The sequence below is a fragment of the Ursus maritimus genome, unplaced genomic scaffold (assembly GCF_017311325.1).
Source record: "Ursus maritimus isolate PB19 unplaced genomic scaffold, ASM1731132v1 scaffold_1, whole genome shotgun sequence".
NCBI lineage: Eukaryota > Metazoa > Chordata > Mammalia > Carnivora > Ursidae > Ursus > Ursus maritimus.
In genome coordinates this window covers 98,459,237-98,471,881 of record NW_024423343.1, presented here as the reverse complement: position 1 = coordinate 98,471,881, position 12,645 = coordinate 98,459,237, and the positions used below count along the sequence as shown (strand labels likewise).

Here is a 12,645-nt window from a genome sequence, read left to right as displayed (position 1 = left end):
AGGGGGGCGCAGAGGGAGAGAGAATCTCAGGCGGACTCCGTTCTGAGTGTGGAACCCGACGCGGGGCTTGATCTCTGGACCCTGAGATCATGACCTGAGCCGCAATCAGGAGTCGGACTCTTCACGGACTGAGCCCCCGGACGCCCTGAGGGCTCCCTTTTCTTCGGCTGACTTTGAGTTTTTAGCTTAGCTTCCCCTAAACACTAATAGCTATAAACTCACAGATGTGATATGCTCATTCTATAACTGCTTCCTACATATTAAATTCTCTTTTTTGAAAAGTGTGTCACTATTAAAATTAAAAGCTTTCAGCCACGTCCCAGCTAGACGAGCATGCTGCTGGGGATGGTCCCCTCGCACTGGGAGCACTAGGTCTGTTCCCGATGCCACGGCGGGTGGGAGCGTGGCCCTGTGAACCAGCTGTCAGGGAACCTCACTCTCCTTGAGGGAAGCCTGCTCCGCTCTTACCTCCAGCCCCTCCGCCGCCACCTTCTGCCAGCCCCAGGGCAGTGTCCCCGTGGGCCCAGCCTGACACGACCCAGGTCAGGAAGCCTGCCAGATGCCCTGACACCCTCCCCATCTGTCTAGCCAGCTGGATGGCGGCTGTCCAGCCTCACGGGCAGGAGCCCTGGGCCCATGCCCTGGCTGACCTGGCCCGGCCCTGAGGTCATTTCTCCCAAAGTGAGGAAAGAGGCCCCTGAATTCTTCCACAGCTGGGAAGTGCCCCAGCTGCTTCTAACACAAGACATGTGGCTCCTTGTAAATGAGGCACCCTGCTGTCATACAGAGACTTCTGCAGAAGGCGGAAGGACATGGGTCAGCCTCATCCGCCAGGCTCCAGCCGCTGGAATGGCTCAAGTAGACAGACACAATGGGTCATCTGTTTCAGGCCTTCCCAGCACGGTGTCGCCGTCCCAGGGGCATCTGCGGAGACCAGAGTCACCGGGAGCTTGCAAGCTCTGGCAGACCCTGCTCAGGTCTGGCGAGCAGCATCCAGGCTGGAAAGTGGGTGACCAGGTGCCTGGACCGTGGCAGAACTCTGCCTGGGTTCTCTGGGGGGGAGCTCAGACGGACAGCTCCAGCCCCTCCTCTTTCAGGGCTCACTGTGAGAGTCAGGGTGAAGGTTCAGGGACATCTAAGGGCTTGCTCATTGCCCACATTCCTCGAATGACACAGACCTTGGTCTTGAGTCCCAGGATGCTTCCACTGTCCTGTTCAAGCTCCATCCAAGCCTTGCCTCTGTGTCTAAGCTCTGTCTCATTCCTACGGGCAACTTTGCCCCAGGCCACAGTCTGTCTGTCACTCCGGGGCAGCTCTGCCTCCAAAGCCCCCAGCCGGGCATTCCGACTTCCCGCTTCCTCTCTTCCCCCATCCTGAACCCCCTGCAAGAGGAGAGACCCACCTGCCTTCGGCCCAGCTCTCTGCATCCTTCCTCTTTCCCTCCTGGGCCAGCGCCACACCCTGCCTCCCTGCCACCTCCTGGCCCCTCTCCAGCTCTATGCGGAAGGCTCTTGGAAACTGGGGTTGGTGCCCAAGGAGACAGGGCAGGTGGGTGGAGCCTGGCAGGTGGCACCAAGCAGTGTGGCTGGACAGCCACTTTCCAGCCCCTGCATTTACCGGCTGTGCGACTCCAGGAACCCGCTTCTCTTCTCTGCGTTATCACTTCATCCATAAAACAAGGACAGGGCCAGGTGCCTTGGAGCACTGCCATGGGTTCGATGAGCTCATATGTGTGAAAGCACAGGGTGACGGACTCCCGGTAGCACCAAACCAGAGCTGACAGGCAGAGGACTGGAAGGCCAGGACCTTAACATGGAATTCAGAAGTCAGCGCTCAGACCAAAGCCCGTTGCCAACGGATCCACGCTGGGAACGGCCCAGGAGCCTGTTTTAACACAGTAGCACACCTGGGCCCCTCCTGACACCAATTAAATCAGGATCGCTGGGTGGAGGGCCCAGTTCTGTATGTTTTTAAAGCTCCCCAGATGGGGACACCTGGGCGGCTCAGTCGGGGAAACGGCTGCCTTCAGCTCAGGTCTTGTCCCGCATCCAGCTCCTGGCGCAGCGGGAAGACTGCTTCTCCCTCCACCTGCTGCTCTCCCTGCTGGTGCTCTCTCTGACAAATAAATACATAAAATCTTTTAAAAAACAATAATAAAGCTCCCTAGATGGATACACCGTGTAGCCAGGCTGGAGGCCCCCTGCCGTGGGGTCTAAGGCGAGCTGAGGCCAAGAGGTGCTCCGTCTTCTGCTCTAGAGAAATCCAGACCCACCCTGGTGAGGCTTATACGAGATAAGTGTGTCCTCTCCTTCCTTCAGGCCTTCAACACGAGCGCTTACTGTGTAGACGGCAGAGTCGGAGGCCCCAAAGATAAAAGGGCACATTAGACACCACGGGACATTCCTGATCTCGAAGAGTCAATGCCTAATGGGAACTCCTAGCAGGCCGGAGTGTTGGGAGTGGTGACAGGCGGTGTGAGGGGGCCCTTGGCCCGCGTTTGCTCCCTGTCTAATGCTGCTGCTCGTCTTGGCAGGTTGCGAGGGGCTCTGGGACAACATGAGCTGCTGGCCCTCCTCTGCGCTGGGACTGACTGTGGAAGTGGGGTGCCCCCAGTTCCTGCAGATGCTCACCGGTAGAAACGGTAACCACTCAGCCCGTGGGTCTTGGCTGCGAGGCAGTGGGTGGCCCTCTGGGTGGGGCCTTGGCCTGGGGGCCGAAGAACCTCTGGGGACAGGTGGTGAACGGCACGGTGGGAGGTGGTCCTTGTTGGGGACTGGAGCCCTTGTTTGGGGGTGTGGGGCGGGCTTGATTCGCAGGTTCCCAAGGAAGAGGGCCAGGAGGCAATGTACTAAGAAGTGACAAAGGAGACTGGGCTTGCTTCTCTCTGTCCCACATTCCCATGTGGGCCCCCCCACTTCCTTCCATGTTTCTGCCCCCTTAGCAACCAGACCCCTTGCTCCAGCCCCTGGGTCTGGGTCCCACGGTGGCACAACCTAGCTTTCCAGAACACTTACTTTCTGTGTGTCCATTTTGCCAGGGTCTGCTGATAAACTATGCCCTCCCTCAAAGCCCCTTGCGTCCTGGGTGATCTCTTGCCTGAGGAAAACTGCAGTTTACAAGGATTTTCTTAATATGAGGCAGGGAGGTGGGGAGACTGTCTCAGATGGGATGTTCAGGGACTAACATGGGCTAAAACCCCACCTGCCAGGCATTTTATAAGAACACAGACTCATTTTAACCATCACAACTCTCCTGCCAATCACAGACCTCGTCTCCTCCACTTGATCCTAGAAAGAGCAAAAATAACAGGGAGTTAAGAGGGGTTTAGCACTTTGCCTAAGGTGCACAGCTAGAAGATGGAGAAACTAAGATTCAAACCCAGATTTCTCCGACTTCAAAACCAGTGCCCTGTGCTCGATGCCAGGGTCAAGGTGAGACTACAGCCTTATGGGGGGGGGGTGATGCTGGGTGGAGGCAAGGTAGTTTCATGGTCTTTGGCCCCTGTCCTCCATGAGGTCATTTAAAGTCTAAATGACCTGACCTGGCCCTGCTGCCCTCTCCCCTTGTCTATGTGGGGCAGAAAACGCTGGCCAATGAGGCCCTTCACAAGAACAAACCAGAAATGATGACTTTACACTAAAACCCACCAGCAACCCAAAGCCAGGTAAGGAAAGGATGACCAATGAGGAAGCCAAGACCATGCAGTGTGGGAGAGGAGTGTAAATTCCTCACTCCATAATTTTCTAGTATGCATGTGCACACACACACACACACACACACACACACACACACCCAGATCTGGGGAGCACACTGTCCCGCTCAGCCTCCTTGATGCCCAGCATACAGGAACTGCAGGGGACCGGGGAGACGGGTTTGAGTCCCCCTCCTCCACTTACTGCTTGGATAATGCCCACTGCCGAAACAGACAGATGTCCCAAATCTCAAAGCCTTCGTACGTGCAGAGCCTGCCCGCCTGAACTCCAAACCGGGTGCTCCTGATTACCACCAGGCCTGAATATGATCCCGCTTCGCCCACGTTGCCTCTGCCAGAACTTAGTCATGTGGCGACACTGACCTGCAAGGGACGTGGGAGAGTGTGGTCCAGCCAGGTGTCCGTCTCTGAGGCCTGAGAGCCCAAGTAACTCATTCTCAGCCTTGATTTTCTCATCTGGAAAAAGGGGGGAATAAACAGGACCCGTCTATGAGGCTGTGCTTGGAAATGAATTTTAAAAATCTCCATTTGTCCTTTCTTTCCCTCTCTTCTCCCTTCTTGCCTCCCGCCCCCCAACACACGCCTGCACACATGTGCCAGCAAACTTACCAACAGTCTTTTTCTCCCAGCGTGACCCTTCTATGTCTATGTCTGGGGTCCACAGAGCTCCCGACACATGAAATTAATCCACACGTGGTTGACCTGCAGCAACAGGCTGGTCAGGTGCAAGGCCAGGACCAGATCCTGGACTCCCGGTCCAGTGCTCCTCCCTTGTTGACCAAGCTCTTCTGTTGGAGGGACTTGAAGCTCCCCTCCTTTCCCAGCCTTCCCTCCGCAGCCCAGAGTGCAGGGCCTTGGCCTCCCCCATCTCCTCCTACCTTTCTGCAGAGGGGCCAGGCAGAGCCATGCTCCTGGCCAAATCCATTCCAATCAATTGCTAGAACGCCTTCATGCCTCATTAACTAGTAGCCTACTGCCTCCTTTTTGAGGATCCGCAACCCTTTAATTGCTCAAGAATCCCCGGAGTTCACCCAGGAGTGCAGTTCCAGGTCTACACGCTGTGGGCGAGTAGGCTGGGGTGGTACGCCTACCTCTGCTGCAGTTTCTTCTTTCTGCCGCATGGTGTCGCTGTGAGGCTGCAGGAGCCACCCGTCTACCAGTCCACTGGGGGACCCTGCTGGCTAGTGCTCCCGGCTTGTTGCGGGGCAGTGTCACCCCCCTCCCCGCCCAAGGGCCACTCTGTTCATACCCAGCCCCAGGCCCGGGCACCAGCCAGTCCAGGAGCACGGGTCAGGACCAGTCCAGCCTCAGTTAGCCACCAAGAACCATCTTCCTACCACCTTTTGCTTCCCCAAAGATCCCAGCCCCCTGGTCTCCTCTCAGGAAGGAGGGCTCCCCTCAGTGATATCTCACAGGATTCCAGCCCAACCCAGGGAGGAGTGCCCGGCAAGGACAGTCTGGTGTTTTGCACTGACCCTTCCTTCTGAGAGAAGAAAACAATAATAATAAATTATTTCCCAGGGCACTCACTACACGGGCCCACACAGGATGGTAATGCATGTGACCGGAGAAACTGCAGGCTGGAATCTGCCCCCAGCTATTTTTCTGTGTGTGCCAAGGTCTAGAATGTTCCCTCCAGGACGCATTCCTTTGATTCTTAATGGGGCACTGGTCTTCCAGAGTTCCTTGTTAGAAAACACACTTCCCAGGCAGGGTCAGGCCTTGGCCTTGCCCTTCTATTTTGGGATTGGAGCCTTAACACAGCAGAGGGTCCTAACCTGATGAGGGTCCTGGAGCCTTTTGAGAACTGGAGAAAAGCTTTGGACTGGCTCTTCCCCAAACTGCACTTTTTTATGCACAAAAGTACTGACTGTACCTTCAGAGGCCCTCGAGGCATACATGGACCTGAACCTGGGTAAGGAAGGACCCCTGTCCTGTTAGGAATTAACCGCAGGGGAAGTGGGGGTGTTGACGGGACTCCAGAGAGAGCCAGCCCTTGTCCCCTCTGCGGTTCTGCCAAGGGCCCGGTCAGCACAGGGCACCACCTTGTTAGCACACCGGGCGCCTGGCCTGGACCACATGCCGCATCTGTCCGGGGAATCCCACCGGGTCAGTGAGGAAAGGCCCCCAAATGGGCAGCCCAGCCCAGCCTCTAGGGACACCCTGGCTGATAACTGGTTCCGGGCTCCAGGGAGTTTGTGTTCTCTTGATTCAACTTCCCATCCAACCAAGTCGAAATGGGACCACCCTGCTTTCCCATCTGACACCCTAGCTCCCTTGACTTAACTGTAGAAATCTTGCACCCCCTCCTGAATGCCATGCCTCCGAGCCCCACCACCGCTGGTCAGTTTTGGAAAGGCTGAGAGGAGGAGGGACTCACCCTGTGGTGCTCGCTGGGCCGGGCACCAGGCTGGGCACTTCCTGGTGCTGTCGTGTTCCCTGCTCGGTCCTGCAGCATGGGTGGTTCTTGTCACTGGGCACAGAGAAGTGATGTACGTAAGCTCACACCCAGATGACCAAGAGGCAGGGCTGGGTTTCCCACTCAGATCCGGCTACTTGGAAACCTGTGCTCCAGGTCTCAGGAGCCTTCAGGGGCCGGGCATATCTCGATCCGGAAGGCGGAGATCTCCTGGGGCTAGAAGCTGCCCCTGGACCACAGGGAGAGGGCCAGGCGGGAGGGAGGCACAGAGAAGGGTGGCATCCTGGCTGGGCCCTGTTGCCCAATCGTGGGCCTTGGTTTTCTTATCTGGAAAATCAGCTAGCAGGATCTCCCTCACGGAGTGCTATGAGGATTGGATCAAAATCTGGAAATTAGCCTAGTGGCTGGTTCTAGAAATGCCAGCCACAGTTCTCGCTCGAGTTCAGCGGAACCCGTTTGACCCTGAACGCTGTGCACCAGTGGTCCAGACCCGAGGCCTGTACGAGAGGAGCATGCGAGGCCCAGCCGGGGTGGCTACGGCCGCTGGAGAGGGTACAAATTAGAGCAGAGGGGGTGTCAGAGCTCCTAACTCCAGGGCTGTCCCCTGAGCCCCCGCCACACCCGCCGCAGTCAGATCCTGGGGCCAGCCCTTGGCCCTCCTCTGCTGCCTGGAGTAAAGGATGCCGCTGGGCCAGGCAGGCTGCGGACTCCTCCTGGGGGCTTCCTAAGATTTCCTTCTTGGCGGCAGCTCCCCTTCCCCAGTCTTCGGGTTCCTGCTGTAAAAGCTCCTTGTGGGCAAACTTCCCTGTTCCTTTACAGAAGCGTTTACAGCGGGCTCTTGATCTCCACTCAGTTGCTTTTCTAGCCCACCAGCCAGCAAACAGAGGTGCTAGGGCTCTGGGTAGGCACGGAGCCCTGGGGAGCTCATCGCTGCTAGGGGAGGCGGGGAAGCCAGCCACCTCTGTGCGAGGGGCGTGGGACTTGACCTTGCCCTTGTGCTGGAGGCGAATGCACACAAACGCGGGGGTGTGTGGCCAGAGGGCTGCGAACTCCTTCCGCTCCGGAAGGGGCGGCCCCCTGGAAACCAGACCACAGTGCTGCCGGCTGCCCTGGTGGTGGTTTTCAGGGACTCAAGTGAGATTTGAAACAGAACTTCCTTGGTGCGGCAGTGGCACCGAGAGCCTGAGGACATTTCACTATGGGAACCATAGTGAATCTCGCCAACCATGCCAGGTTCTTGGGGAGCCCAGCCATTAAATGGCAGCGGGACCTGGGATCGGGATAAGCAGGAGAAAGAAAGGGGATCAGTACGTAGTGTGTGGCTGAGAGCGAGGGTCCGAGACCCCGGGGTTCAAATCCCATTTCTTCCATTTCCTGTGCTGTGATCTTAAGCAGATTATTTAACTGCAGTGTGCCTCAGTTTCCCCAACTGTAAAATGGATGCAGTATTTACATGTTATAATGTATTTTCCTCTAAAAGTAACTGCCTAGTTCATAGTCTTGTTAGGGTTAGAGGAGTTGCTACTTGTCGCAGGCTTAGAGCAGTGTCTGGACATAGTAATCCCCAGGTGTTACCATAGTAGAGCACAGGATTTTGTAATGGAGCAGATACACGATCCTTCGAGAGTGAGATCAGTGGTTTTTTGTTGGGGGTGTACAATCAAAATCGCTCGGGACTGCTGTCCTTGAGCACGACATTTGGCATCATATGAGACACTGTAATCCCTTGAAAGAGTACTGGTGTCCTACCAGGGCGAAGGTTTATATTTATCTCCTGTGAACACCCAGGGGGTCAGGGAGCAGCCCCTGTTTTGGGAAAACCCACAAAAAGCCAGAAGTGGCCCCTCAGCCAGTGGGGGGTGGAGGATGGGCAGGGGAAGTCCCCCCTGGAGTGCCAGGGACCTTGATGCTGAGATTGGAGCCCAGGAAGGAAAGGTGGGGGGTGGGGTGGGGTGGCAATGGACAGACCCGGGGTGAGGCCATAGTGCCACGGGGTGGGACCCCTGGAGTGGGGCTGGGCCTGGGGACAGCCAGCTGGGCTGGGGAGCAGTGACCGGAAGCTCTGCAGGGGCGTGGGTCCAGTGGAGGAGAGCTGCTCGGACCATAGGGTTCTGTGATGTGTGCAGCGCCGGCCCCGTCTGTGGAGGCCTGTGTCTGGCACAGAGGGACGTGGGGTTGGGCAAGGCTGTGGGACCCCGAGAGGAAGGAAAGTAGTGCTTGGAGGCTGAGCGGGGTATTAGTTCAGAGCCGGCCTGCTTCATAGACCGAGGCCTCGGGGTCCTCGGGTCTGTCTCTCTCTCACCTGTGCACACAGGTCTTCATCTTTGGCCTTTCTAGGGCTATCTCCCTACGTTCCCTTCCCGGCCACTTCTTTTTTTTTTTTTCCTAAGATTTTTATTTATTTACTTAAGAGACAGCGAAAGTGAGAGAGATCACAGAGGGAGAGGGAGAAGTAGGCTCCCCGCTGAGTGGAGAGCCTGATGCAGGGCTCGATCCCAGCACACTGAGGCCATGACCTGAGCTGAAGGCAGACGCTTAACCAACTGAGCCACGCAGGTGTCCCTTTCCCGCCCGTTTTTACTGACCATTAACGTATTCTTCAGGGATTGGCTGGGCCAATTGGGAGCTGACTGTGTGGTTCAGAGGAAGGGAGCTGGAGCGAGCGACAGGGAAGTGGCAGGCGGCCCCTAAGGTGTGGCTGAGGGTTCGGGACCCCAGGCCATCTGTCCCCGGTCCCCACTGCTCACCTGCAGGATGCTTGGCCCCCACAGGTTCCATGTTTCGAAACTGCACACAGGACGGCTGGTCGGAAACCTTCCCCAGGGCTGACCTGGCCTGTGGAGTTAACGTGAACGACTCATCCAATGAGAAGCGGGTAAGCCTGTCTGCCCCTCTTTCTGGGCTGGGGGTCTGCTGGGTGAGAAGATGGAGTAGAGCCAGCCCCAGGTCAAGATCAGGGGACCGGGAGCTGCTCCTGTCACCCACCCCACCTGACTCATCATCCAGGGTTCGGGGGGCCTGCCTCACTGCCCTGGTTGTCAGCCCGGAGGGGGTGTTCTAAGGACCCCAGGCACAGTGAGAGCTGCCCTCTGTCGCCACGAGACTGGGGGTGACTTAGTCATGAAAGCGAAAGAGAAGCACCGTGGTGGCTAGATGCCTGGAGCTGGGCTGGTGAGTCTGAACCCTGACTGTGACCTTGGTGGGGGTGGGAGGACTTAATTTCTCTGTGCCTCAGTTTCTCCATCAGGCAAATGGGGCTGGTCATGGTTCTGACCTCACAGACTTGCCAAGAGAACCAAACGAAGTAATCTGGGGAAGTGCTGAGAAGGGGGACCAAGGTGGAGACTCAAGTTTCTTCCCTCCTGGGGCTTGTCACCCAGCTGGGGACACACATGAGGTCTTCAGGTCTGGCCAGAGCAGGGTACTTTTATTTTATTTTATTTTATTTTATTTTATTTTATTTTATTATTTTATTTTATTTATTTTTGAAGATTTTATTTATTTTTTGAACAGAGAGAGACAGCCAGTGAGAAAGGGAACACAAGCAGGGGGAGTGGGAGAGGGAGAGGCAGGCCCCCCGTGGAGCAGGGAGCCCAATGTGGGGCTCGATCCCAGAACCCTGGGATCATGACCTGAGCCAATGGCAGACACTTAATGGCTGAGCTATCCAGGCGCCCCAGAGCAGGGTACTTTAATAACGAGACCCAGCAAGGATTGATCAGTGGGTACAGATGGTTTTGGAGGAGTGGATGGGCTCTGACCCCTGCAGGTGACCATTTCTATCACTGACTTATATGAGGACAGGAAGTTCATGTGATCACATGGCAAAGTCCATAAAATTAAGAGAGAACGTTCTTATGGTGGGTGGCAGCACAGCGGTTCGAAAGGATACTCTGGGCTGCAAGGAACAGAAATTTCCAACTTGCCTAATAAACAGACGTGGCTCATGTAACTGGGGGTGCAGAGAACAGGCTTCAGAACTCTTTCATAAAGCAGCACTAACAAACTGCGAAAGGACCGGGTTCTTTCCATTTCTCCTCCTGCTATCCTGTGGGCTTCTTCTCGAGGCTGCCACCTCTCTCGATGTAGGATGGCTTCCATTAGTGATGACAGCCACAGACTCCCCCGTGCCTGCTTGTCTGACTTCCTATGGCTTCTTCCCAAAAGCAAGAAACCTTCTTCACCCAAACCCCAGCAAGCTTGTCCTCGCAACTCACTGGCCCAAAGTGACTTGAGCCTCCCCCCTCCCCCAAACCATCCCTGGCAGAGGGATGGGGTACAGGATTTGCCTTGGCCAGTGGTTCTCAAACCTTTTGGCCTTGGGACCTTTTATACTCTTAAGAATTATTGAGGATCCCAAGGAGCTTTTGGTTTTCTGAGTTACGTCTATTGAAACCACATCAGAGACACTGTTGGCTTAGACACATCAGCTGGGGAAGGACAGAGCCCAGGACCTTAACCATGATATTCGTCCAAGGTTGAAACTGTAAAATCCCAAAACAAGGAGCTGAAATTTAACAAAGGTAAATGCAAAGTGTGGACTTAACTCGGAATATGAATTAGCCAAAAATAGTGGGAAGGAGACCTACTTTGGTGTCAGCTCACATAAAAAATTTAAAAAATTACAATCCCTAAGATCAGAAAGGTTTGCAGGCTGTGTGATTTACTGTTGCCTAGATGCTGGTCCACAAGCTTCGTCTTCTACTTTGAGATTTGAATCCTCCTGTCTCTGATTGTTGAAATGTCTTTTCTCTTCTAATCAACTGATGATGGAAACGAGCACTTGTTGGCTGTCTTTTTTCAATGTCCTTACTTGATACATGCTGCTCTCTTCACCAACAAAAGCCCACAGTGGACTCAGATTAGCAGAAAGGACCAGGCTGCTGCTTGGGTAAATAAAATGGGGTTTGCTTACCTCGAGCAGAGGTTGGCACACTATGGCCCTTGAGCCAAATCCAGCCCACCACCTGCTTTTGCAAATAAAGTTTTATTGAGACATGGCTACGGCCATTTGTGCTACAAGAGCAGAGCTAAGTAATGGCAAGAGCCCAAATGGCACTCAAAGTCTAACACATTTATTACCTGTCCCTTTACAGAAAAAGTCTGCTGACCCCTCATCTAGAGGATGCAGAAGGAAGGTGGCCCAGTCAGGACACACAGCAGAGAGACAGGCAGCTTGACCCAGGACAGACAGCAGTGAGGCTACGGGACCCCGAGCTCCCTGGGGGGGGGGGTGACGCCCATTGCAGATGGGGAGAGCAGGTGCATTGAGGGCACATCAGGCCTCTTGGGAGCAGGGCTGTTTCTGGATCAGAACTTACACACGTAACGCAGGGACAAGTGCAGCTGGCTGGCGTCCTGAGGGTTCCCTGGCAGACAATCAAACCAGCCGCGGGACAGTGCAGAGATTCAGCCCGAACGCCCCATACTTGTCACCCCGTGCCTCCCCATGCTGTCACCGACTATCCCAAATCTGCTTCTGAACTGTCAGCTGCAACACCAGGTGGTCCTAGGAGTGAGGCTCACGCCCTAAGGTCTGGGGCTCTAATTTCCTGACAGTTGACTGCTCTTCAATGTCCCAAAGTCTAGGCACCATGAATCTAAGGCAACCTACTGTCCTTTCGGCTCTCTCCTTCATTCCTGAGAGGCGGCTCCTGGCTTCTGGGATCGCAGTCACACCAGTGGGGAAGCTCAATGTCACATGGCAGCCATCCTATCAAAGGCCGCCTCTTGCTCTCAGAAAATTTGTGGTCACTCTGAGTCACATTTCTTTCTGGTAGCTTCCTCCCCCCAGAGCTCACACGCTGGGTCTTATGCCTCTACCTGTCAATTGTTCTAATACTTTTCTTCCCTAGGTTTGCTTGTTTGTTTCCTCGGGGTGTAATGTGCCCAGTTTTTTCATGCACTCTTCCCTTCTGCGGAAACATTCCGGTGTATTAATGTGCCTCTTAAAATAGCATGCCCAGAACTGGACGAAACACTCCGAATGTTCCGATGTTGCCTACTGTCCCACAGCACTCCATTATTGTAACTGAGAATAGGCCTAATTTTTTTTTTTTAGCAGCTCCTTTATACCTCATACTTTATACCGCGATCTTGGACCCATGATTTGTGTTGAAGGGAGGATGATGGGGCGTGGGGGTGGGGGGTGGAGGTGGGAAAAAATTAACATCCTCTGAGTGTCTCATAAGCGCCAGGCATTGTCTAGATACACGACCTGATACTTTATCTGTTCTTCCGACAAGCCTGCAAGGTAGATATTATCCCCATTTTGCAGATGAGGAATCTGAGGCTCAGAGAAGTTAAGTAATTTGCCCAAGGTCACACAGCTGGTGAGTAACAGTCCTGGGTTTGGAAACCTTGTCTCTCGGCTCTGAAGCCTGCATTCTTTCCCTGCAGTACACTTCTTAACACCACGGAGCTGGGGCCATTTGAACCTCAAGGTCATTTTCATATGAACAGCTGTCAGCAAGTTTTCCCCAAATACTATTCTTGTGCCTGTTTTTTTTTTTTT

At 54.7% G+C, this 12,645-nt stretch overlaps 1 protein-coding gene across 1 annotated transcript in view; it reads left to right on the top strand.

Moving 5' to 3' along the window:
* The window catches only part of SCTR (secretin receptor), an 84,429-nt gene that overhangs the window by 48,078 nt on the left and 23,706 nt on the right, over window positions 1–12,645 (top strand). Inside the window, exons 5-6 of the mRNA XM_040636868.1 lie at window positions 2,534–2,641; window positions 8,903–9,006. Coding sequence (XP_040492802.1) covers window positions 2,534–2,641; window positions 8,903–9,006 — 212 coding nt within the window. The remainder of the gene's footprint in view (window positions 1–2,533; window positions 2,642–8,902; window positions 9,007–12,645) is intronic.